This window comes from Clupea harengus, chromosome 2, assembly GCF_900700415.2.
Source record: "Clupea harengus chromosome 2, Ch_v2.0.2, whole genome shotgun sequence".
Classification (NCBI taxonomy): domain Eukaryota; kingdom Metazoa; phylum Chordata; class Actinopteri; order Clupeiformes; family Clupeidae; genus Clupea; species Clupea harengus.
In genome coordinates, this window is record NC_045153.1 from 24,971,101 (window position 1) to 24,997,439 (window position 26,339).

A 26,339-nucleotide genomic window follows, 5' to 3' on the forward strand; every position below is an offset into this window, starting at 1 on the left:
TCCCTGAGGGTTACACATTTATTGTCAGGGGTCAGATCACTTAACACCAACGCTTTCCACAATGGCCTGGCTTCATATTTCCTGATTGCAGAAGGACGGACTAGGGACCTTGTTCCAAAATTAACATGTGATTAGGGCTATACCCTAACCCTCTTTGGAATGAGGGCAAGGCAATGAATGGCAGAGCATGAAACAAAGGGAGGAGTGTTTTTAATGCCCGTTGTGAGAACCACACATTCGTATCAGTGGACATAGACCGCTCCTGCCATGCGGTCGCCATGGATCTTGGACATTGGTGGTGTATCTTCCCAGTGCCAACTCAAACAAAGTCCTCATGACCTTCAGCTCTGTTTGCCCAAAGCGGAATGCACAAACATGCCTCCACAAAAAAAAAAAAAAAATTGACAAAAAAAAAAACACTAGTGGCTGAATGCCGACACTAAAGTTCTCACAGAGAGGATCTTGACAGTGGCACAATCTGCCCTGCAGGCTGCCAACGTTATACGTTTCCCCCTCACATCCGCTCTGCCAGCCATTAGCGCAAAGCATCTTTTATTATGGATGATCAAATCTTCTTCGTTTTAATAGCCCGAGACCTCAGATGACCGGATCAGATCTGACCTCTGCTAATTCCCCTTGCGGTGGCCTCATGAGGAAACCCGACTAAACGGAGTGCACACGTGATGCCATGGGGGATTTCTTATCGCCTCCATCCATCGCCTGTCCTGGGTTTGCGCGCTGCAAACTCGGTTTCTCTGTAAGGGCATTTCTGCCAAGGTGGGCCTGTCAGCGCTTGCTGGCCCATTTCCTACCTCTTCCCTGTCCCGTCATCTGCCAAATGGCTCGCACTCCGTGTGCCTCGTTCTGCCTCCGCTCAGCCGACGCAGAATCCAGTCACCCACAAACATATCTTCCCACAGCAGTCTGAGCCACCACCTCTCCAGTCTGATAACTTCCCTCTCATTTCCCTACAGCACTCCTGCAACCCTGTATCACACAAGATTAGGCTAATGATGCAGCTGATGGTGCACTCACCACGCCAGACTTTGGGCTGTTTATATTAGTTTGCCACCCTACGGCGGTGTTTACTGAAAAGTAAATCAGTATCAGTAGGCGCCGAGGTGGTAGGCAGGCAGGTAGGCAAGGCAGGCAGCGCCCACTGGTGTGCCTGACTAATGAGTCTCACCCCAGCCGGCTTGCCAGGCACAGGGGGGAGAGAGATTTTGGGCGCTGGGCATGAGGAGGCCAACCAACTAACAGCAGCAGAAAACGCAAGTCACAAGGAGAGGAAGCCATATTACACAAGTTAGCTGAGAAGACACATATGTTTGATATTAGAAAGGAGGGGAGGGCGGGCACAAATAGAGAGAGCGAGTGAGTGGGTGAGTCGGTGTGTGTGTGTGTGTGTGTGTGTTTGAGGGCTGTCTGTGAAAGGTATAAATCCTTGGTTGGGGATGTATTTGTTAAATCCCCTGTAACACAATGTTTCATATGAGAAGGAGTAATCTCAGGGCTCACAAAATCGCTTTGTCCGGCGGGCTACCAAAAATGATCCCCTAAGTGAAATAAAATTCCCTACTTTATTCGCCTTTTTTCTTCATTTGACTTGCTGTTTGGATGAAAATGTTTGCCGAATGATGATCAAGATGGTTTGCCTACTAGGAAGTGTACTAGGAAGTGTACGTCATTCTATGATCAGCTTGGATGTATGTAGTGGGAGTGGTCAAGCAAACCACACGTTTCCATAGTTACATATACTACCGTGCATGTTTGGACAGAGAGAGAAAGATCTAATTGGTTTACATGATTCAGTATTGGGGTGGGCCAAGCTTGTGACTTCTCAAAGTTTAGTAAGATGCATAATGATGATTGTTGCAATCTGTGCTTGTTAAATTAATGTTTTTATGGCTTTCTAGAATATATCTATCTGTCTTCACGGTCTCTTTTTTTTTGGGTTAGTCTAATTCATTTCTGGAAACCAAAATCTGAGGAATGCCTGCTGGATGGGCTACCAGGGATTAAGACATTTTCGAAATAGAATCTGCATTCCCGAGCAGCATGCTTTAATGTCACTGGCCTCAGCCTGCTGCAGTGTGTCAGACCCAGACACGCACACACACACACACAAACAGTCAGACCCAGACACACACACACACACACACACACACACAAACAGGAGGATCCTGACGGCAACTGAGGACAAGATGCATAAGGCATGTCTTAATAACATTACACACATTTTAATCCAGCCAACAAAAATTCAATCTGCAAACCCCATGTTTTGCACCAGACAAGACTACAGCAAATCACAGCCATTGTCACTGCGCAATATGACAAAAGAAAGAAAGAAAGCAGGGGGGAAAAATCTATTTACCCAAACATAAACAGGTAATCTGTTTAACATTATATGACACACAATGTAAAAATCAACTACCCTACACTCCCACCCTTCCAAAAACAGCTATTGAGGAGAGAGCCGCAGACAGAAAATAAACAGGGGCTCCAACTTTCCTTCCCTCCCCTCCCCAGCAGCTGAGTGATAAGAGGAGTGGAGCGGTGGGGAGTGCAGGCGGGCGCTCATAAAATGTGTATGGCAGACTGTCTCCAGTGCAGTCTGGGGGTAATGGGCGCGAGTGGAGCCAGGAACATTGCGGATCTGTGTCTGCCCCGGCGAGCTCGACAGCCAGTGAGCAAACGAGCACAGCAGCAGCAGCGGTGGCAGCAGCACAGGCTAGCTAGCTAGCGAGTAAGCGAGCAAGCAAGCAGACACACAACTCCAGTCTCCTTCTCCATTTGCCTTTCACCCACATTTACCCAAACACACACACTCACACACATATACACACACACACACACACACACACACACAGAGGAGAGGGGGGAGACAGCAGAAATCAATAATGCCATGCAGAGAGCCACCAAAGAGGAAAGGGGAGACGCAGTGAGCAGACAGACAGGCAGGCGGAGCGGCGGGCAGGCAGAAACAGAAGTAGGACGGGGGGGGGGAAGAGGGAGGGAGGGAGGGAGAGAGTCTGCGCTCGGCTCAGCAGCACAGTCCCACTTGGCGGCTCACTTCCTGTCTGAAGGCTCCGTGGCTGCAGCAGCAGTCTACAGCAGCAGTGTGGCTGCAGAGCTGGAATTATGGTTATCAAAGGCTCAAGGATTTCACCCTAAAAATAACACAACGAAAAAAAAAGAGTGGGGGCCCCACACTGGAAAACATGGAAAGATGAAGGGGGGTGTTGGGGGGGCTGGAGGTGAGACACCCCACCAGTGCTTGCCTGCTGCAACCGAGCTGCCCGAGTTGGAGTGGGGCGCCTAACCCAAACAGAAAAGTAAAAGCGCAACTTACTGGCGTGTCAGTCCGCAGCCACGTTCATGGGGCCCTAGCGTTGCAGCTGATGGCTTCTTAAAGAGACTGCTGCTCCGTCTCTGGGAGCCTCTGCCAAGTCCTGCCCCCCTCTCCCTCTCCTTTTCCTTTTCTCAGTCCCTCGCTCTCTTTCTCTCCTTCTCCCTAACCGCGTCTCTCCCCACCTCTTGCAGAAACACACACAGACATATACACACACAGCCCTCTCTTCACTCCAAAGCCCCCCAACACCATGAATTCAGAGAGAAAGAGAGAAAGAGAGAGAAAGAGAAGGCAGGAAGGCAGAGAACCAGCGAGTGCAACAGCGAGAGACAGTCAGCGAGTGAGTGACGCGAGAGACCTACCCGCCTGAGTCCCAGACTCCTGTTCAGACTTGAAGCCCCTCCGTCTCTCTCGGTGCGTGGCGCAGTCTGCTGTTAATGACAGAGTCTGTAACCTGATCTCCCCGCAGGGTGCTCTCAGCTAGCGTTTCCCTCTTCCCCTAGCTCTCGCATTGTTCCGGCCCCATACTGCCAGCTGTTTCTGACAGCCAAATTGCCGTGCGCGGGGAGAAAGAAATGATTGCTGTCGGAGGACTATTTTCTTTTGCCTTTCTCCCCGCGCTCCGCTCTTTCACCGCTCGGCACTCTGGGAGACGCTCGCCGGGGCCCTCCGCTGACAAATTATACACTGTACAGTCTTGTGAAAAAGCAGCTGCAAAATGGATGTGCTGCTGAAAAGGCGGCTCAAAAGAAGCCAAGAGTGAGAGAAGTGGAAATAATGACTTTAATCAACACTTGTGTGCTCAGATTAGCTTCCATTGAGAAAGCTTCTGGAATTTTGATGGCTACCAGATGAGAACCTGTCATGCGTCACTTACAACACATGCATATTTCTTAAGTTTTGCTATTGTTATTGCTAAAAGATTTTTCACCTCACTCAGAACCCAAACCATTTGTTAAAACTGAATGGCCATAGGCTCTGGCATCGGTTTGCTGTAGCCAACATTCTACACTTGCAGAGGTATTTGGCACAGAGCCACATAGCTTATGAATTAAATGCCATATTAAGATGTTTGCCTTATTTATAGCCTAGACAAATCATTTGTCTCATTTAAGCACATTACATTTTTTTACTGAACCATTAACAGACTAATGTTATACGCCAGTAACCAGTTAAATATATTTCCCATGTTAAAAATACGCAAATAGAATGGGTATAGCTGTAGAGACCATACTCAAATGGGCCTAAGTTTAGCTGAAGTTGAAGCATAGCCCAGGTGGACTAGCATTCGATTGTTGTGGCTCAGTAATGCTTGGGTGTATCTTGAGGTGTATTTGTGGTTGTCCCTGGTATTGACATGTGTCCTAACGTATTGTGAGTATGGAAGGGGGTGGGTCTGGGACGCCAGACATCACTGTTGAGCCTTCTGAGGGTGTTGTGGGCCAAATTGCTTAGTAATGGCAAACCATCATGATCAACAACTCGTTCATTCAGTGGTCAAAGATTTTCCTCAAAATAGCAAGTCAGAAGTTTTATTTCACTTAGGGGGTCGTGTCTGATGTTTCATTTTGGTAGCCCAACAGGAAAGCTTGACTGCCCCGGGACGTTGGAAAATAATTCATATCGGTATTAAATTAAGCTTAACAAAACAACTAGGTTTTTGTTTACTTCACTTGCTGTGGGCCGGGTGCCATGCTCACATTCATTCCAAAAGCCACATCGAAAAAACCTCCCACTCACCATCACACAACCTACACATAACCATCACACAACCTATTCAGCCAAATGAGCCTTGCTGTAGTGCAACAAAGCTGAACAACTGCTATGAGAAAAGGTGCTCCATGCTTTGTTTCCCAGTGAAACTAGAGAAATAAAACAAGACTGAGTTTGTACTCCCACCATAACAAAAAAAGAGCGCTGATGTAAAAGCTGACATCTACTCCCAGCATGAAGTAGCCCAATGTAATGGAAAATGATGTTGAGGGAGGAAAAATATAATCTCTCACTGATTAGCTATGGAAGGAAGATGACTCAAAATGAGGTTCGGTACAAAACGCCACGCATCCCTGTAATTTGGAGGAGCCAAATTGCAGCCCGAGTAGGCCACCAGCCGCCCTCGGGACTCACAGTGTTAATACAACTGAAACATCTCAGCCCGGGTACGCGTGGGATGGCTTAGGTGGTGGTCTAGATTTGGCAGGGAGGCCCTTTTTTGGGAGACATTACCCACGAGACTGCGGCTGGTGGTCGGCTTCAGCATGACCCTGCTCCCCTCTGGGTGCCTTCCAAGTCTGACCCATGACTCAGACGCAGACCGGGAGACGTCCCGCTATCTGACCGCTATCAGCAGCCCTCAGGGCTGAGAACACCAGGCAGCCGGGGGGATGGAGCAAGACAGAAATCCAGTCCGTTCGAAGAGACGCTCTCCAGACTACCGAGGACAAACACGGGTCTTTGTTCAAGCCCATAAAGACACAACAGAAATTGTTTCTAGTCCTCTACTTGTCCGTCTTCCATGGTTTTGTGTGTTAAACAGGAGCTGGTATTTAGTGTATGTGAGTAATAAACTATCATCTGAGAGCGTCTTTGTCTTTTGTGTATTCGGAGCTGTCTGCCCCACACACGAAATCCAGACACCCCATTCACACCACACAATGCCATCAGCAGGACAGTTAATCATCTGCATCTTGAAAGCCCAACCTGCTCCAACCTGTCTGAACAGATCTGTGGGAGCTTGCAGTCCCCACTCGGCTCTGTATGTCACCACAGGCCTCCACTACGCAGCAAGTCCCTGCAATACCACAAGAATGCAAGTGGCCTGACATTTTGACTCCTTCCAGGGGCAATTCATAACTGAACCTGTAATTATCATGACATGAACTTGCAACTGCTAGACCTAAATGTAGCCAGATGCTTATACTTCAAGGAACCCCCCTTCCAATGCATGAATTTAAACTTGAGTTCATGTAATTGTTTATTCGTATGCATGCTATTGAAACAATAGGGCAAAGGCGACAACAAAGTCATTTAAGTATGGTCTACTGCATTTTAGTGTGCCTGAAGTACGATATTCACTAATAGGGTCCTTACTCCATTTAAGATTTTCTAGGTTTTCTATCCAGCACCTCAAGGGTGAACGAGCCCATTTTCACGAAGTGATTGGAGACATTCAGTCTGTAGTGTCAATACAACTCCGTGTTCACCTTACAATTTAAGACAATTACAGCCGTCATGCAAATGACCTCAAACCCATGCATTTGTCGCCTGTCTTGAAATCTAACTGTTAACTAATGGTGAAGGGTGGGATTTGTATCTCTCTTTAGTCCGACGCCTGGCATTGTAGTGCTTAGTGCGCAGCATGGGACTGATGGACGCGCATGATCAAGTGAGAACCTTGTCTCCAACAGTCAGGTTAACAAAGACGCACTAACAAAGTGTCAATTGGTCGTAATTTTGCACCCCCGGGACAGTGTTACCACAAACATCAAAAATAGCCGCAACGTAATCCACAACAATCCTGGACTGCAAATTGAATAGCATTGGACATGCATGTGGACTTGGTTTAGATTAGGTTCAGATAATATTTGTATATTTAGAAAGGACATTTGTAGCCTACATACTGCTTGTGTTTAGCCTGTGAAATATCCTTCAGACAACCTAAACAAAACTCCTGGTGTACGATTGACATAGACTACGCACTGGTTCAGATTTACAAAGCGACTTTGGAAGTAAGGTACGCCAAACAAATGAATAGGCTAACATTATGTCACACTAAGTTACACTGTGCTGTCGAGGCAAACACAATCCAAAATATAGCATTTTAAGAATCATGTTGCAGGTAGACCTATTCCCCCGTGTTTATCAAGATAGCATACACAAAGCGTCGCAGAATTTTAGCCAGGGCTGAGTACGACACGGGCACACATAAAGACCGACTGGTTCTCATTTTTAACAAGAGCCATGCGTAAATGAATTAGAGATATACAAGGCTTAGGTAGACTATGTTTATGCGCAGTTGTAAATATGAACTTACCTATGTTGATAATAATGCAGGAAGTGCTCGGTAGACGGCGGACAAACAATGTTGCCAACTCTTTTCGGTTGAATCCAAGCTATTCTGCCATCTGGCTGAAATTCGAAGATAATGTCTCAGTTCGCTTTCGTAAAATGTCTATGTCTTCAATCGACATTGCCCTCCCTCGCCATCCATAAATTTGATCAACTTTGATCAAACCATTCTGTCGACATAACGAAAAGAAAATCCGTCCATTTAGTTCAGCGACGATTCCTGGGTTTGGGACATCCGTGTTCGTTCGTTCCTGTAGGAGGAAGTGCACTCCGCGTCTCCCTGTAATTAGACGACCATTACCACATCATTTCCTCTGCGCATATTCCCACACCAGCCACTTTAGAAAGCGGCCACCTCAAGTATTTGAAAATTTCGCACACGTATACGAAATCGCTCCTGTTACACCAAGGTCGAAGAGGGACACACACAAAACACAACAGCAGGGTCGTAACCAAGTGTTACTAAGATTTTTTCTCGCACATGTTTTACAACCCAAAACATTTAAATAAATTAAATATTTCTTTGTTATTATATAGTTTGACAAATCACATTGTTTTAAAAGCAGGCTTCTTGGCCCCCAATATTTCACTCACCAATTTGACCATGATTTAGAGAAGGTATTTTTTTTTTTTTTTTATAGTTCAGATTATTATCCATAGGCCTATGAGTTTTCTAATCCATTGAATAGACCTGTGGGCTGTTTTCGTAAACCTAACTCAATTGAATTGTTCACCACTGGTGAATATGGCCCGAATTACCTTATCCGCCCAAGTCGGTAGTCGTGTTGCAGGCTAATTGAAATGTTGTTCCTAAGTCTAAAAGGAGTGTGTTTGTACATTTAGGATATCTTTGTTTATAGGACTGAGAGAGCAACAGCCCCATGTTATCAGCCTATTTGTGTGGGCTATAGCCTATCAGTGCCGGATTGACCGTTAGGCAGACAAGGGCCAGCCAAAAAGTCGGGCCACTAAAATGGACAAGCCGTTTTCGTCAATTTTTATTATTTTAAACAAATTATTTATAAATTCTGTTCCCGCCAGGATAATATATGTATCTCAATTTCAAGGTGCGATACTGTAACAGAGTTGAAAATTTAGTTTGACAATAATATGAGTTTCGCCATAATTGAGCGGGTTTAGTCAGTGTTGGTGTTTTGGAGCCACCTTTGGAGATGTGGTGTACTGCAGGTCTGCAGGTTAGATTCATGTGGTGTTGCCATACCCAGACAGAAGCTGTATGCCTGTGTGCGGTAGGTAGTCAAGTGTACAAAATGCCCCTCACAATTTATAAACTTTTTAAATGAGAAAATGTAATGAATGTTGAGAACTTCGACGTATGAGATGTATTTTGTATGTTAGTATGTATTGTGATGGTTGTGGTACAGTTTTATCAATGGGAAGAACGTTTATTTATATTTTTTCACCCAACCATGAGGTTCTGTAAATAGACACACTGATTAGCTGTAAAGTTCGCTAGAAACTTTTCATGCATTATATGTTTATTTTCACACCTATTTGAATGTACTGATCATTTTAACTTTTGTTATGAATATCTTTGTATATAATGATGATGTGTAGCCTAATGTGCTGATAAGACAATTGTAGATGTGAATCTTATCGGTTTCGGAATGCTAATTAGGCTACTCATTCTATGAACACGTTATAGATTAACATTTCATTCCCCACGTGCAGCTAGCTAGCTAACAGTGCTGTCAAAAAAAAAAAACTAACGTATTTTATGTTATTGCTTGACCATTTGCTTGCAAAGTTTTTCAAACATCCTATTATAATCCCGAGTCCTATAATGCAAAGCAAAATGCCATATAATAAACAACTTACTAACCTCTAATGTAAATGTAACGTAACGGAAAGTCATGGTTACTTGAAGTCAGCAAGTAATTGGTTGCTAGGCAACACCTGAAGCACATGGTGTCGTGAGAAGACTTGAGAGCTAAAAAAAACAAACATTTTTTTTTCTATTTACAATTACCATTTGTTTTTCATTTACAAAATGAAAGGAGAGGGAAATGCCATATAATAAACAACTTACTAACCTCGACCGTCCGGCTTATCGACCGCGGGATAGTAATTATTTTATTTGACCTGTGCAGATCCTGCATATATCAACAGTTTTGTATTATAAAGTCGGCGAATTCCCAAGTGTAAGAAGCGTGTCAATGATGGAAATGCTACTGATGCCACAGAACGGATGACGGGTCAACAAAACGTTAATAAGTTAATACATTTTATGTCATTACTGACCAACTGCGAAGTGCATTGCAGAAACGCATATAGGCGTATTCTGTAGTGCTGCAGCAGTTAGCAACACTGCTATTAAAGGGCTTGTCAGGGTGTGTCACAAGGATCTGAAATACTGATTTTGCGTCAGAGTTCCGTCAGTTCATTTTCTGGTATGAAAACCAACTCCTCAAGCTCCCCCTCAACGGTGTGCCCAGCATATGTTGGTGCTGCTGCACACCACTGGAGTTCATGCAGCCTTTCCAAACACTGCAGTGGCTCTCCGAATACACTTAGCACTGATGGCCACCAATTGCTCATTTTCTCAGCTAAAGGGAATCAACGATGTTTAGCGTTCTATGCTTAAATCTCTAATATAAATTGTTTAGGCCATTCTCCAAAATTTCAAAATGTACCTTAGGGCCAGCCGAGCCTTAATCCAGCACTGTAGCCTATATGTCACTATGCGCAAACTAGCAATAACGCAAATACTTCAGTGTCAGTGACAGCCTACATTCGAATGAATCAAAGTTTCAATGCATTTGGAGGGGCAAACGTTCTTCAAGTTCAAATATATGGTATTTTCATGGTCAGGCGAGCACAACGTTTATTTCGTGTGAAGGTGATCAAATTAGACACTTTATTAGGATATACCAAGCCCATAACTACTTATTAAAATGACAATTTCAGTTCCTGACGAAGACTGCGTTTATTCATTTGTCCAGTCGCAAGTTTGTTGGTGTTTTGGGGAATACAACACGCGAACCTGAATTTATATTTCATTGAACATGATACTCTGTTCCAAGCGGCAATTTCATTTCCATGGTTACGTAGAAACACAACGGCAGCTTGGCTTTGTCTAACAGAACAGCAGAAGTATCTAAGTTAGCTCTAAAGTAAACCAATTTGTTTTCTGTCATCACGTAGACTCATCATCGCATAACAAGAAACGTTGGGAGGTAAGGCTGAATTGGGTGGCTCACAGTTGGGTTTTTTTAAGAAGAAAAAACAACAACTTGTGTTACCTTAACACAACTAGGATATTGTCTTGTGAACGTAACGTTAGCTAATCATCGATATCTAGCTCTTAGCAAGAAATGCATTTAACTGACCCAAGTCAGCGGGCTACATAACCTTAGGTCAAAAGCCTATTTTTTACGCTAAAATAGCTAGCCAGTCTGCTATAGTATGTCAATTAATGTCTTTTTTGATTTTTACATTTTTGAAATTGAGTTATTTTTTGTTGTACTTTTTAAAGTACGTCTCTTGATGTGCCTCACGTAGCCCAACTTAAATTACACCCTATTTGTTAAATGTGTTCCTTATTTGTTTTCAGGGACGAAAATGGGCGACGGACGTAAAGATGATGCCAGTTCACAAGGATCCAAAGTTTCCTCGCAAATTCCTGGACTGTCTCTCGACTTTCAGGATAACGTTGAGGGGAATGCCACTGGGCGCCGTTTAGGCGTTGTCGACACAGATTCAAATTATGTTAAACTTGCAAAGCAAGGTGGACACAAAGGTATACTTTATAACATATGTAAAGCATACACTTTGCATCTACCGAGTGGGTTCAATTATTTGTGTCTATGGACATACCACTGCTGCTCAATTCATTATTCAAATTTGATTATTTTGATTATACGGTTTTATAATGCAGAGGGCTAACAGTGTGTTTTTGATTGTTTGGCAGGGTTATTGTGGCATGAAGAAACAAATATGCCCACCAAAACAAACTCAGCATACAAACCACCTGATTGGTTCTGTGCTGACTCAGAGGCCCCCAGGTAAATCTGCAGATCCAAGCAAAACATTGTTATCACTGTTATCAAGCACCAGGGAACAACCACTATACATCATCAGTCTTTTCTCTAATGAGTGATGGCCCCGAGAAAGGCATTAATGCAAGAATAATCTGTACCTGTCACATTGTTGCATATTGTATTGTTTGTTTAACATGATTTATGTGATTTGAGTATTCAGCTATTGGTTGTCACATCAGATCACATGGATATTTATATCTTATCAGTGTTGTGAGGTTGCTATTTCTTGTTTTGACTGCATACGAAGGGGTAAGAAAAGGCAACTTTGCCCAGTGAGGGTGAAAGGGACTCATAGTTTCATAGTCATAGTTTCTCTACTTACAGCCTGACTAAAAGAACCGATCCAGGGTTCTTGGTACATGAGGAGTTCCAGAAAAGTGCAAGAAAGTTCATACAACCGCCAGGTCTCCCCTTTGGGAGTGATAATAAGTCAGCTTGGGAGCGAGAGGCTGATAGCATTGCTACTAAAGAGGTGAATTGTGAAAGTGTGACTTAAGTTGTTCTGTAAATTATTCTTTTTTATGATCATGGCCGCACATTGTAGGCTATTAAGAACAAACCAACCCCAAAAAACCACTCATCCTTAAGGCTGTGATTGGCTTAATGCTTTTCAATTTGTTTAGTTCAGACCAGTTATCCAGGCCTGCATACATTTTTATCTTGTTGTTGAACACCTTGTGTTTGCAATTCTACACGTTTGCTGATGGGTAAAACTCTATTTTTAACATGCCGTCGACATTTCCATACCGAGAAATATGCCCAATCCATATATGTGATTCCAACATGGCACCTCCTGTGTATGTCCAATTTAGTCCTGTGGAAATCCCTGATAAAATGGTTCTTTAAAAAAAAAAAAAAAAAACGTATTTGTATGTATACACATTGCTTCTTAAAAGTGAAACATTATTGTTTGCTTTCTTCTCAGAAGTTCATACAACCGACAGGTCCTCCCTTTGGGAGTGATAATAAGTCAACTTGGGAGCGAGAGGCTGATATCATTGCTGCTAAAGAGGTGATTTGTGAAAGTGTGACTTAAGTTGTTCTGTAAATTATTCTTTTTTATGATCATGGCCACACGGTGTAGGCTATTAAGAACAAACCAACCCCAAGAAACTACTCATCCTTAAGGCTGTGATTGGCTTAATGCTTTTCGATTTGTTTAGTTCAGACCAGTTATCCAGGCCTGCATACATTTTTATCTTGTTGTTGAACACCTCTTGTGTTTGCAATGCTATACGTTTGCTGATGGGTAAAACTCTATTTTTAACATGCCGTCGACATTTCCATACCGAGGAATATGCCTAATCCATATATATGATTCCAACATGGCACCTCCTGTGTCTGTCAAATGTAGTCCTGTGGAAATCTCTGATAAAATGGTTCTTAAAATAAAAAAAACGTATTTGTATGTATACACATTGCTTCTTAAAAGTGAAACATTATTGTTTGCTTTCTCCTCAGAAAATCATACAACCCACAGGTCCTCCCTTTGGGAGTGATAATAAGTCAACTTGGGAGCGAGAGGCTGATATCATTGCTGCTAAAGAGGTGATTTGTGAAAGTGTGACTTAAGTTGTTCTGTAAATTATTCTTTTTTATGATCATGGCCACACGATGTAGGCTATTAAGAACAAACCAACCCCAAAAAAAACTACTCATCATTATGGCTGTGATTGGCTTAATGCTTTTCAATTTGTTTAGTTCAGACCAGTTATCCAGGCCTGCATACATTTTTATCTTGTTGTTGAACACCTCTTGTGTTTGCAATGCTATATGTTTGCTGATGGGTAAAACTCTATTTTTAACATGCTGTTGACATTTCCATACCGAGGAATATGCCCAATCCATATATGTGATTCCAACATGGCACCTCCTGTGTCTGTCAAATGTAGTCCTGTGGAAATCTCTGATAAAATGGTTCTTTAAAAAAAAAAAAAAACATATTTGTATGTACACACATTGCTTCTTAAAAGTGATTTTTTTTTTGTTTGTTTTCTTCTCAGACACTTGGTATTGACAATTCAGCAAACCAACTGAAGAAATTAACCATGCCACAAAGAGTTTGCCAGGAGGACCAGTTCAGAAAATAGTGAGTTCCTTTATTCAAGACACTATATCCCCACAAGATGGCAGTCTTGAATTTCACATGTATTATTCGTTTACATATCTGAATAGAGTTTGGGTATATACAGTCATATCTCACACAGTATTGACATTAGGGAAGTGTGTTTTAATGCGAAAGTGTCCTAAGCAACAACCACAATGTGTTTGCTCTGTTTGTGTTCTTTAGGTATAGGTGTGGTAATACAGCAATCTGTGTGTTGGTGATTGCATTTGCCTATTGGAATGCATTCTCTGATTCTGGCTCTTTTTTGTACCAAAGTAAAAACATCTTTATTGTGTTTATGTATATAATTTTTTTTCTAGATTTGGTCAAAAACACATTAATAGTGAATTTCTACTAGTTCCGCTGATTTTAATGTGTTTCAAGTAAATTAAGAATTAAGAATATTCATTTAGTCATTTAGCAGACGCTTTTATCCAAAGCGACTTACATATGTGCGACTTACAATGTATACACATTTTACATTTACACTGATGGCACACTGCACATCAGGAGCAATTAGGGGTTCAGTGTCTTGCTCAAGGACGCTTCGACAGGGAATCGAACTAGCAACCTTCTGATTACTAAACGACTTCTCTACCTCCTATACCACTGTCGCCCCATAATTGATACTGATACTAATATTGATACTTACACGTATTGGGTTGGGGTGCTTTACAATTTTTGTATCCCAGTACAATTCACCCAGGTTGGAGGCCAAATTCTAGATGAAATTTTGGAGCGGATCTCAATCAAGGGATGGAACCAGGAATTATTTTCACTTTCTTTAACACTGCGAGATGGGCTTGGTTATATTTTAAAATAGGTAGAATGGTGACTCAGAGACCCAGGGATTAAACCGCCAAGATAATGAGCTGACCTAAAATAATAATGAAACGAAAGTGGAATAGTTGCTCTTGCATAAAATTAAAGACTTATCTTTAACTTACCTTTGGTGTAGACTTACAGGTTCAAAAGCACAATATTAATTTGTCAGTTATTAAGTCACATAAGCGGTGCAATGTATATGCATCAAGTCCACGGAAGAAATCTATAGGAAGAACTGTACAAATGACTGTGACATACGAACATCCTCTAAATCAGGGGTCGGCAAGTAACTTGGGCCGCGGGCCAGTATTTTTCTTCGCCACTAGGTAGCGGGCCAGAGTCTGGGTTACTGCCTATTTAGACGCTGCGATACGTGCACTCGCAACATCTAAGCCTACATGGAGAATGGATAGGTCTACTAAAAATAATGAATGATAACAAACCATGTGAATGAGCCCATTGGTGGTCTGTTTGAATAATTTCATTATTTTAATGAACTCTATTTTATCCCCCTCTTTCAATATAGCCTCGTCTATTGTGAATAATAGCAATGATGGACTTCTTTCAACATTGAGCCTCCTAATTAGACCTAGGCTACTACTTGGAGTCTATCTTAGGCTACTTTTATTTCGAAATAGTTGTTTGACGCACCTCCTTACAATGTTACAATGAATTAGTTGGGAACGATGTCTTTGTCAAAAAGTCTGAAGAGGAAAGTTGACAACGAAAACAGAGCCTATAAAGAGGAATGGAGAGACAATTTTGCGTTCATCTTACCCGGTTTCACTAATGGAAAGCCCATGTGTCTCATATGCAACGAAGTTGTCGCGGTTTGCAAAACATAAGCCTATGTATTTTCATTTCGCTCTGACGCAAATATCTTGTTGCAACACTTCTGTCTGCCTGAAGTTCAGTTAAAGACGACTGATAAAATTAAGAATGCAATCATGGTGCCCTGGTGTTCTATCTCATTTCTGCTCAGCATCAGCTTGCCTAATTCGCGAGCCTGTCGACAGAAAAAAAATAACTCGGCTACGATCGGAATAATCTGACGGGCCAAAAATAATCGCTGGCTGTACTACAGTGATGTTTCTCTGCCAGTAGTGTACTATAACAATTGTTATGACAGATGTAAGAAATTAGAGTATATCCTGTGAGTGAACATGAGATTCATGATCAAGCAGCTGCTGTGACCACCAAAAGTTGGCCAGCATAATCTCCAAAATTGCAATCGTATCATGGTAACAAAGGAAAAGTCTCCACACTGGATTTGCTCAGACACCTGGGGTCAGGAAGCAAACTGAGGTGTGAGTAATTAATCATAGTATGGGAATGGAGTAGGCCATTGAGAACCATCTCAGTCAGTGAAACCTGATTGTCATACAGAACAGCAAAAGGTTGCCAGACCTGTTTGCATTTGAAGCCTAGCTCATTTACATTAAAACGCCTAGGAGGTTGCTTAAACAGTATGGCTAGAGTTGGAGATTGTTGTTCAGATCTGCACCGCTGAATCCGGGGTATGTTTCACGTGCTTCGTTAATGCACTTTACTGGAATAAAGATTGCTCACTTTACTGGAATAAAGACAGATAGCTGCATCAACCACAAAATAAACTTCCCTTTTCTTACAAACACAGATTGCTACATCAACCACAAAAGAAACTCCCTTTTTTATTACACAGACCTGAACGGCGAATGTTAGTATGTAAAATGCAATACACTCTTTTGTAATGAGTCCATCTGACATCAGCATTCAAGCTTATTTTTTCAAAAGAATTCTAAAAATGAAACAATCAATTTCCTCTTTTATATGTCTCTCTAAATCCAACTATGTTGCTCTGTTATTTGGCGGTGAATGTAATTCCTGTTCTTGCATACTGTTCTTCTCTTCTCATCTTGTTGCAACACTTGAAGTCGGCCTGAAGTTCAGTTAAAGACGACTGATGAAATTAAGAATTCAAATCATAGTGGAGCTGCTTAGCTTGATAGTTCACAAGAATTGTGCACTTTGTGATAAAAGCATGAAATTTGGTACACATATAGTCAGACAGTCCAATTTTTTTTTTATTGGGCCATCATGAATTTTCAATATGCAGGGGTGCAAACTCGTCACCTTTCGGCGAACAGGCACGCTATTTGAAATGGGAGCTGCCTCAATGCCGTAATAGACAGGTGTATTAAGACATGTCTTTCGGGTGAAAGCGTTGGTTTCGAGCGGCCTTTTTAAGATGGCATTTACGGTAACGTGTGACGTTGGTACGCTGCAATAACGTTATGCTATCTAACATAGGCTAACGTGCTAAAGTCAGCGATTGGCTGACAGACGCCTCGCAAATCACATCAACCATTTTTGCTGGTTACAATAACGGTGTTATCGGATAGTACAGTGTCTTTTTCTCGGTAACTTTTGAAAAATCTAAGCGTGAAAACGCAAGACATGGCCGTCAGTCGAGTTTGGTCCGGAGTTTAGCTGCTAAAGTTATCTTCTGTCCTGTCGTTTAAAGCAAACCTTTTAGCTCTGGCATTGGTCTCCCATTATGTATTTATCACTTCACTGGATTGGAAGTCCATTTTCCAGGCTCCTTCATTGAGGCAGAGGTTAGGTTTGCCTCCCCTATGTGCGTTTTCACTGTGGTTTTATGACAGATCAGCAAGACTAAATAGCTTCTTCACATACGTGAAATACACTACATTACCTATTTTATGGATACAAACGACATATAATAAAATTGTCTACAAATATTTCAGTGATGACAAACAATGAGAAAGCAAAAGGCATGCGCTCAACCCAGTGTGTGAGGGATTGCACAATCTGAGATGAGGCGCAGCTCGTTGCTGCCTCACCTCGCGAGTCGCCTCTCTGTTTGCACAGGACATGGTCAAATTCAGCGATTTCGATTATAAAAATTATCGGAATCATACAAAACATTCATTTAAAGCACAGATCAGTAGATACATATTAATATTTTAGTTTATCATTATTTGTTTTTTACTTTTCATGATGACTTTTACTTTTCATGAGGCTCTGCCTCCCCTGACCACACGTCCTTATGTGTATGTAATCTGAAGCACTGACCCGCTTTCTACTTGCAGGCGCTTCACTGCAACTGAACAAACTTACCACTCTCCTACTTCAGTTTGTTTTCAGAATGAGAGAATTTTAGGAGGAGGATGCCATTACTGTGGCTCAACTAGAGGCAGGAGTTAGGTGCAAATGGGCCTTGTCCTGACAAGCTAGACTCAAAGAGTAATGTAAAGGGAAAAGAATATGTGTTCCCACTGTCACAGTTTTTCAAGAACACGGAGAAGCTAGGCCATGCCTGATTTTCTGTTCCAATAGTTGGCCCTTTTTTTTGCTTAATACCTGATGGAGATCTGTGACGTAATGTGAAGTGGACTGGAGTGGGTAGTCGGGAGGGTATTGGGATGGGTGGTTGGGTTGGCCTGTGCCCGTGCAACATTCAACACAGGAATGTTTATGATTAAACTGTTACCAGAGCACAAAATTGTTTACAACAGCACAAATTTCTTCATAGATCTAGCCTCATAATTTTGTTGTCAAAGTGCACCAGATTGATGCATTGAACTTTAAAATGTGCAAAATGTTCTTATATATAAAATATATTCCCCGGGGAGCATGCCCCGGACCCTCCTAGGGGGTTCGCATCATTGTTACCTTTTTCATCCCTGATGAGTTTGCCCCCCTGAATATGGCAGCCCTGGGAGCCATTTTTCAAGATGGCCGCCATTGACAACAACTTTAAGTTGAATATTTTTAATTCATATGTAAGAATGTTGATCTAGTTAGTTATTTTTGCCATATATTGGAAGTCATTTTTAAGATGGTTGTTATTTTTCAAAACGGCAGCCGTGGTAATTGCAACAAAGTTGCATAGATATATGATATAGAGAATCATAACATCAAATCGCACTTTTTTCATGTTGCTGAATTCAGATGGTAACTCTAACATTAAGCCTACTAGAAAGTTTCCTTCTGTTTTATAAGGCAAGATTGGTGATATTTAGTCTATATGTGAAAATATTAACTGTCCAAATATATGATCTATCATGGAAAAGTCAGCAATCGCCCTCACAGTAACAGGGGGCTGTGCAATCTAAGGCAGCGTTTTTGCACTTTCACTACTTAACACAGCCCTTCTTACATTTGCAGGAGACAAGTTCATAGCTGGACTACCCTGCATCTGGTAGATATGTCCAGAATGGTTCATAATGACCCTCAGATGTCTTTGACCAGCCCCATTTACAGGGTGAAGGTAGCTCTGGTGTAGATACCAGCATCTGACCCCTACCGCCTCGCTGGTAGACTGCCCGCATAACAGGCTCCTTTAGGGCAGCCTTTGTTGGGGGGATTGACTGCACATTGTGCCGTTTCACAAATAATTTACTTCTAGCATGGTCTATTTCTGTGGATGTGCTGGTTCAGTCATAGAGCAGGATGATAAACCTTTCTATTGTTGCCATTACCTCCTGTGGAATGTCATGGGGGGCGGAACGTAGCTCTAACGGGGCATTTGTAAGCTCTGGACAGACAGCCCACATAGCCCGTGCAGTCTTTTTCCCATGCCCAGCAAAGCTTGATACTGTGTAACAGCCAGTCAAAGCATGAAACACAGGAAGAGGACGTGCCTTCTCAGGCCCAAGTCCACCTGAGATTTCATGGGCTGTTAGGTATCGAAAACATTTTCTAGTACCAAAAGAAAAACACTCCTTACTCTTTTGGACAGTAAAGTTGCCTGCATGGAATTCTTGTGCTATGCTTGGATGTATCCTTCGGAGCTTAGCCATGTCTCTCAGGTGAACTGAAATCCATCTGGCGGAATGAGTATGGTCCATAGCATGGAGGCTGCCCACTGCTCCTGGCTGCCCTTTACATTTACATTTACATTTAGTCATTTAGCAGACGCTTTTGTCCAAAGCGACGTACAAGGGAGAGAACAGTCAAGCTAAGAGCAATAAAAAAGCATGGTGTAACAATAAATACTACTTTACATGAGAATTAGAAAAACAACGACCTAGAAAAAAGGAAAAAGAAGTGCAGGAATGTAACTGCTGAAGTGCAAGTTAAGCGCTAGTCAGGTGCCAGTTAGGAGGGGAGGTGCTCTCTGAAGAGTTGGGTCTTCAAAAGCTTCTTGAAGGTAGAGAGGGACGCCCCTGCTCTGGTAGTACTAGGCAGTTCGTTCCACCAACGTGGAACTACAAATGAAAATAGTCTGGATTGCCGTGCTTGCACGGACGGCAGTGCCAAACGACGCTCACTAGACGAGCGCAGCGTCCTGGGTGTAACATTTGCCCTTACAAGAGCATTTAGGTAGGTGGGAGCAGAACCAGTAAGCACTCTGTAGGCAAGCATAAGTGACTTGAACTTAATGCGAGCAGCTACTGGCAGCCAGTGGAGCTCGATGAGTAGCGGGGTGACGTGTGCCCTTTTCGGTTGGTTGAACACCAGACGCGCCGCCGCGTTCTGGATCATCTGTAGTGGTTTCACCACGCAAGCCGGCAGGCCCGTTAGGAGGGCGTTGCAGTAGTCGAGGCGGGAGCTCACCAAGGTTTGCACCAGCAGCTGGGTGGCATACTGGGTTAGGTACGGCCTGATTTTGCGGATGTTGTATAGCGCAAAGCGGCACGACCTGGAGACAGAGGCGATGTGGGCCGTGAAGGTCAGTTGGTCATCAATAATGACCCAGAGGTTTCTTGCTGTTTTGGATGGAGCAAGAGATAAAGAGTCAGTATTGATCTTGATGCTGTGGTGGATGACCTGTTTGGCTGGGAAGACCATCAGTTCCGTTTTGGCCAGGTTCAGCTGAAGGTGGTGATTTTTCATCCATGTGGATATATCAGCGAGGCAGTCCGAAATCCGCGCCGAGACCGTGGTGTCCTCAGGAGGGAAAGACAGAAACAGTTGAGTATCATCGGCATAACAGTGGTAGGAAAAACCATGCGAGCGGATGATAGGGCCCAACGAGGTGGTGTAAATGGCAAAGAGAAGTGGTCCCATCACCGAGCCTTGGGGCACCCCAGTGGTGAGGCGGTGAGGTACAGACAGCTGACCTTGCCATGACACGTTGAATGAGCGCCCAGTGAGGTAGGATTCAAACCAGGAGTGCGCATTGCCAGAAATGCCCATACTTGACAGTATGGACAGAAGGATGCGGTGGTTGACTGTATCAAACGCAGCTGATAAGTCAAGCAGGACGAGAGCCGAGGATTCAGCTGCTGCTCTAGCTGTTTTTAAGTTTTTGCCCTGGAGGAAGGACAGTCCGGGATGGGAAAAATGCAGAGGAAAAATGTACTGCAACCTTGGCCTACGTGTGTGTTGCTGTGTGTGTCGTTTGTGCCACAATAAACTGACTTTGACTTTGAAAGAGTCCCTAGCTGTGGTCGAACTCGGATTATGGTCAATGTTGTCTACAGCAGCAGTGGTGAACAGCTGACTGTGCAACTGTGGAGGGCATACCACTTTTTCCCTATGATAATGCCTGCAGACGTTGTTCCCCGTCTGAGTTGACAGTTGATCATATGATACATTTAAGCCCAGGCGTGCCAGTCAATCTACAAGTTCCTTCTTTCATGTGTGGGCATGCAGCATCAGCCCTACGTATAAAGGAACTGGTGTCTCGTGTGAAGTACTGTTTCTGACAAATCCTGTGCCTGGTTCCCGTTTGTGCTTGACACTGTTGAATTTAACAATGTGAGCAATTGCCAGTGCTGCGGGTGATGTCTCTGCCATCTGATTTTTTATGGTGGGTCCCTCTAACACCATATTTACGAGGGTCAGTAATAAGCTGTAGAACAGAGTCCTTTTGGCATCTCTCAGGGAATCCATTAAAAGATTTGGCCTCACCAAATATGTGACGACGTACAATTTGTGCAGCACGTGCCATGTGCATAACATATTTGGTGTTGTCCTGCCAACATCATCTTCAAAGGCCATCAGGATTTCTCTTCCCGGGTAGAGTGAACTCTGTTAACAATTTCCACTCCTAGCTGTTCCATTTGTGAATGGTAGAGCTAGGCAAGTTCAGCTAACTTGAAGACTATGGCTGTTTCTTCATCTTGCCTGGTAAAAGGACCAGCTCAGCAAACACAATTGCAGAGGCCGATGCTACCTGTCTCTCTCTAAAAAAAAAAAAAACTCGGTTACGATTGTAATAATCTGACGGGCCTCAAAGAAACGCTGGCGGGCCAGAATTGGCCCGGGGGCCACCTGCTGCCGACCCATGCTCTAAATTATCTAAGATCATCTAAATAATTGCCTACCTGTAGAGGTACATGTTTAAGGACTTCTGGTCATGTACTGCAAAGACACAACCAATACAGAGATGCATTTATACATTTCCAAATCGGATGGGACGATTGGTCAAAATTAGTGCTGTCAAACGATTCAAATATTTAATCGCGATTAATCGCATTGATGTCATAGTTAACTCAAAATTAATCGCGATTAATCGCAATTTTTTATCTGTTCTAAATGTCCCTTCGTTTATTTATTTTTTCCATCATTTTATTTTTATTTTAATGCCCTTATCAACATGGAAAAGTGGATTGGCTTGCTTTATGCAAATGTTTTATTTTATTGAAAACCGACATTGCCAAACAGGGCGGTACAAAATAAAATTATAAAGTGCACATTTCAGGTAAACAAGGACTCAGCCTATAGTGCAGTTAAACCATGGCTTAATATTTTCTTTTTTTCAAGTTTGCTGGGAACATAGCAGTCAGTCCTCTTATTTCAGAAACAATGAACCGTAACAGTTAGGTTACCAATAAAAGGTAAGCCTACTACTTCTTTGCTTTCAGCCAGCTGCCTGTTGACATTTTCAGACAACAGTGAAGCTCGCTTCTTTTGCACAACACAACTTTTAAAAGTAAACTTTCCATTCAGAAGCTTTTTATCATCCATTTCGCCGTATCGCGCTCACCATTCACTCAAACCATAACGTTAGCCTACTACACAGTTTGCGAGGCCAAAAAGAACATTAATTAAAAAAATCGCGTTAATCGCACGATAAAAAAATGTACGGCGTTAAAATGGGTTTGCGCTAACGCCGTTAATAACGCGTTAAACTGACAGCACTAGTCAAAATCCAAGTTAGGACAATTGATCAGTTGATCCAATTAGGACTAACAGGTCAATAAAGTGGACATTATTAAATAAAGACAGCGAAGGTATTTTTGCTTTGGTGAAAAAGAGCCAGAGAATGTGTGCCTGAAGGTTACTACAATCACAGACAAAATTATTTGCTGTATTACTGAACTCATACTTAAAGAACACAGACTATGAATAGAGAAACAAGTTTGAGAATAATAAGGGGTAAACACTGCCTAGTCATCACTCAATACAAATGTGCATCAAATCAAACTTCTTCGGTGTCAATACTGTATGAGGTATAACAACAAATATAACACAATGAGATGCCTAACCAGTATTTTGGCATGTCTAAATACATGTGTGGCAGCCGGGGTCCCTTCAAGGTGTCCCGTTATACAAAAATATTTGCCTCTGCCTCGTCCAATATTTTTCTATAACTACATCTTGGCGGCCATTATCTCTTATATAAAACTGTCACTTAAAACGCATGACTCGTTGTGCTTCTGCTATAGATTCCTTTTCTTGTTCACTAACGATTTATCATTCAAGAATTTGCAATAAACAAACCCAAATGTGTGTTTAAGCTTTGAAATGTAACTGTGTTCCTGAGAAGATTTTAGGTTTGCAAGCTACCATTTAAGAAAAACAGAGCTGTTGTTAAATTGCCTACAGTGCTATACTCAATGTTCATCATTGTTCCTTGTAATAGCTTTCAGTAATATGTCTCTCAGAGGTGTTTAGATGGAACGATCCATTTACTGCAACTGTGGCACATTCTGACTGAAAATATACAGAGGTTCCTCCAAAATGTGTAATTTTGCATTAAAGTACCTTTGATACCATAGTTCAGTTGCCAACAAGCGAAATGCCACTAAAGTGGGGACATTTCCATGGTCCCCCTGAACTGTTTTGTATTAATTGTAACTGGAACAAGTAGCCTAATTTGATTTTTAGAAAATGATCCAAGTGTGAAATTTGTCACTACAGTGTTTATCTCACAGTTGCTCAGTAAAATGGCTGCCTTAAAAATGTCACAAATGATGGGGAGCTCGAAGTAGGAAAATATTCACTTCTTTTCAGTTTATTGAAACCAGTCAGGTCTAATGTGTACTATGTGCTGAAATAGATTTTATATCTAATATGTAACCTTTCCCTGATAACTAAGGAAACTGAAAGCCAAAATAAGCACAAAGGGTGGATGCTCAAATGTGTTTGTTTGTTTTTTCATTGGGTTCAAAGAATGTCTGAACTACAAACGCAAAGCATTCAGGTTTTGTGGGCATAGTGCCACAAGTGACAACAGGACCTGACACAGCCATAAGAACATAAGGTTCAATGCATTGTACATTGGGCAGGTGAAGCAGTATACTGTTGATGGATAAATGCCAGATTGACTGCCATTAGCCATATTCACAAGAGCCTACAATATCATATTCTAAGTAATCTAGTTTCAGAGGTCCAGGTCCTTTGTCAGTGTCCTCCTATCATTGGTAATAATTGTCAAGGCAGCAATAAACCTTTCACCCACACATTTATTTATGATCTGTGAAAATGATCAATAAAAAAGATCTTTATTGCAACACATAGCTTTTGCTTCATACCTTTGTTGCCGTGTATATACACGTATTCCAAGCCTGTGTTTTGACATATTATGGCCCTACCTGCCAGTAAACAGTGATGAAAGAGCAGCCGTTTGTGCATAAACAAGCTCTGCATATGCAAGTGCCCGATGGGACAGTACATCAGTAACCTAAGGACACTGATGGGGAAGTGGGGGGAAGAGGACAGAGCTGCTCAGTTGTTTAATTTGGCTCTTTTTACTGTAGAATTTATTCAGCAAATAGCATGATTGGACTTTTGAAATATGTAAATATAGGCGCAAACGGGGGCCGTTCCGGGCATGAGGCGACTCTGGCACTTGCTGAGCCCTCTGTTCTAATCGCTTACTGGATGATATGCTCTGTCAAACCAGACAGTAATAATTCCCCAAACTTTTATTTTTTTTGTTGGGGGTGGGGGGCTGGATATGACTAGACAGCCCATCCATCTATCTTTCAGTTTACACATTTACTGCACAGTTTCAGCTGAGTGTAGGGTGACATTGTAAATTTGCCACTGAACACTGTGCTTTTGGAAGGATGACATTCTTTTCCATTTTGTCTTTTTTGTCCCTCGTCTCTTCCTGTTGACAGTTAAACTTTGTGTTTCTGCAGCATTAAAAACAAGGACGAATCCCCCGTCAACATGTCCAAACTCTTGAGCTTTGGTTACCTAGAGGAAGACAAGAATCCCAGAAGAACTCCTGCACATGGTAGGTGTTTCACCCCCACCACACCAGTCCAGTTTATGTGACCCCTCCACTCAAAAACATACAAACCACCATACTTGCCCAAAATGCGAAGATTTGACTAAATGGTATTTCAGTGCTAAGGTGATGTCAGCTACATGTATTCTAAAGATAGATGTTGTAAGTTCACTACTCCCATGGAAGGGGAAGGCAAACTCTTACTGGTACCACACAAACACAGAGAGGGCTGACCTACGTACAGAGACCATCTCACTCCACTGCCGGACAATACCCAACATGCTGATGGACAGCTACTGAACAGAGGCCATGTTCTTTTGCAGCAGGTGCGACATCTGCTCTGGCAGGCGGCGCAGTGCGCCTGAAGCTTCCACAGTAGGAGGCCTGCGGACACGCACAGGAGCTCACTGTTCGCTGTGGCAGGCTTCTTCCTCTCTGACTGCGGAGGATGGGCTCAGCACTTCGGTGGGAAAAGTTGTTCACTCTCAAGGAATGTGCGATGCTTATGTGTGGGTGTGTGCGTGTGTGTATGTTTTCTATCTTGATTGCGTGGCATTTTTTTGTAGTTATGCTGTTAAAATTGCATTAAAAGTCCAATAGTGCTGTTCTGCTGACTTGCTGTGCCATTTTGTTTTCAATGTTACCAGGAATGCTGCATGATATGATAAGAACATAACTTCGAATAAGTTGTAGACCCGTTTTCCAATTGTAGGATCACAGACATGTCCCCTAACCAAAAGATACATCTCCCAGATTTATTAGACTCTGCTTTTAAAATTGGAGAGATTTTCACAATTGTACTAGATTTTTTTTTAATAAAACGCTCTTTTGTGAGTAAGACAATCCACTTAAATTATATATGTGTGTGTGTGTGTGAATATATTATGTATTCCTAAATAGTCCAGGGTGTTGCTGATCTATTTTTTATGTTATTCTCTGGTGTCGTTCGATGAACTTAACAGTAATTGTTCTTTACTGTTTTTATGGCCTTCTGGGCATAGTCTATGTATGTCACACATGACTGAACCTATGTAAATAAAACCTATGAAGCCATTGGTACCTCCGTTATATTTTCCTTGCATGCAGATTGATGCAGATTGTTTGTAGCTATGTAGATCTGCATACACCTATTAGTGTTCTTTAAAGTCCTGGAAAACCTGTGCATAACCAATCGTTCAGTGTGCACTGAGTGTAATATCTTGTTACATTGAATAAGGGTGTACGTTTTTGATGACACACAATCCAAATAATTGTAGAGTAGTCATACCACGAACTTATGTAACACTCAGTAACAGAAAGAGCAACACACTTTGAGGATTCAGACCTGTTTATCTTCTTTTTGTTTTACTTAAACGGCATATTGCATGTTTTGCACTGTTTGCTGTGACAGTTTGTCATCCATGAGAGCTGAATGTGTTTAAGGGAAGGGAAAGGTGGGTGAGTGTCACAGCACAACTACGCACTACACTTCCCCAAGCAAACAATCAGTCCACTGGTCACCGAGGGGGCGGG

At 42.4% G+C, this 26,339-nt stretch overlaps 2 protein-coding genes across 5 annotated transcripts in view; one reads left to right on the top strand and one right to left on the bottom strand.

Annotated features, from left to right (window-relative positions):
* LOC105902645 (activin receptor type-1) overlaps positions 1–7,860 on the bottom strand; it is a 28,058-nt gene extending 20,198 nt beyond the window's left edge. Inside the window, exon 1 of one of the 3 annotated variants that reach the window (XM_031558065.2) lies at positions 7,386–7,860. The gene's annotated coding sequence lies outside the window, so the exon portion shown is untranslated. Of the gene's footprint in view, positions 1–3,352; positions 3,375–3,714; positions 3,930–7,385 lie in introns of those variants that run through there. The other 2 variants (XM_031558069.2, XM_031558075.2) reach the window with 2 other exon arrangements.
* A 2,610-nt stretch (positions 7,861–10,470) lies between these two features.
* Positions 10,471–25,880, top strand: LOC105902644 (uncharacterized protein C7orf57 homolog). 2 transcript variants are annotated; one of them, XM_031558093.2, is made up of 9 exons: positions 10,471–10,617; positions 10,995–11,180; positions 11,352–11,445; positions 11,806–11,953; positions 12,407–12,493; positions 12,943–13,029; positions 13,485–13,570; positions 24,736–24,833; positions 25,151–25,880. In XM_031558093.2, the coding sequence occupies exons 2-9, from the start codon at positions 11,003–11,005 to the stop codon at positions 25,204–25,206; spliced, it is 834 nt and encodes a 277-aa protein (XP_031413953.1). In that variant the 5' UTR covers positions 10,471–10,617; positions 10,995–11,002; the 3' UTR covers positions 25,207–25,880. The 2 variants fall into 2 exon arrangements, with proteins under 2 accessions (XP_031413953.1, XP_031413958.1); XM_031558098.2 differs by having other exon boundaries at positions 12,410–12,493.
* The last annotated feature ends 459 nt before the right edge of the window (positions 25,881–26,339 follow it).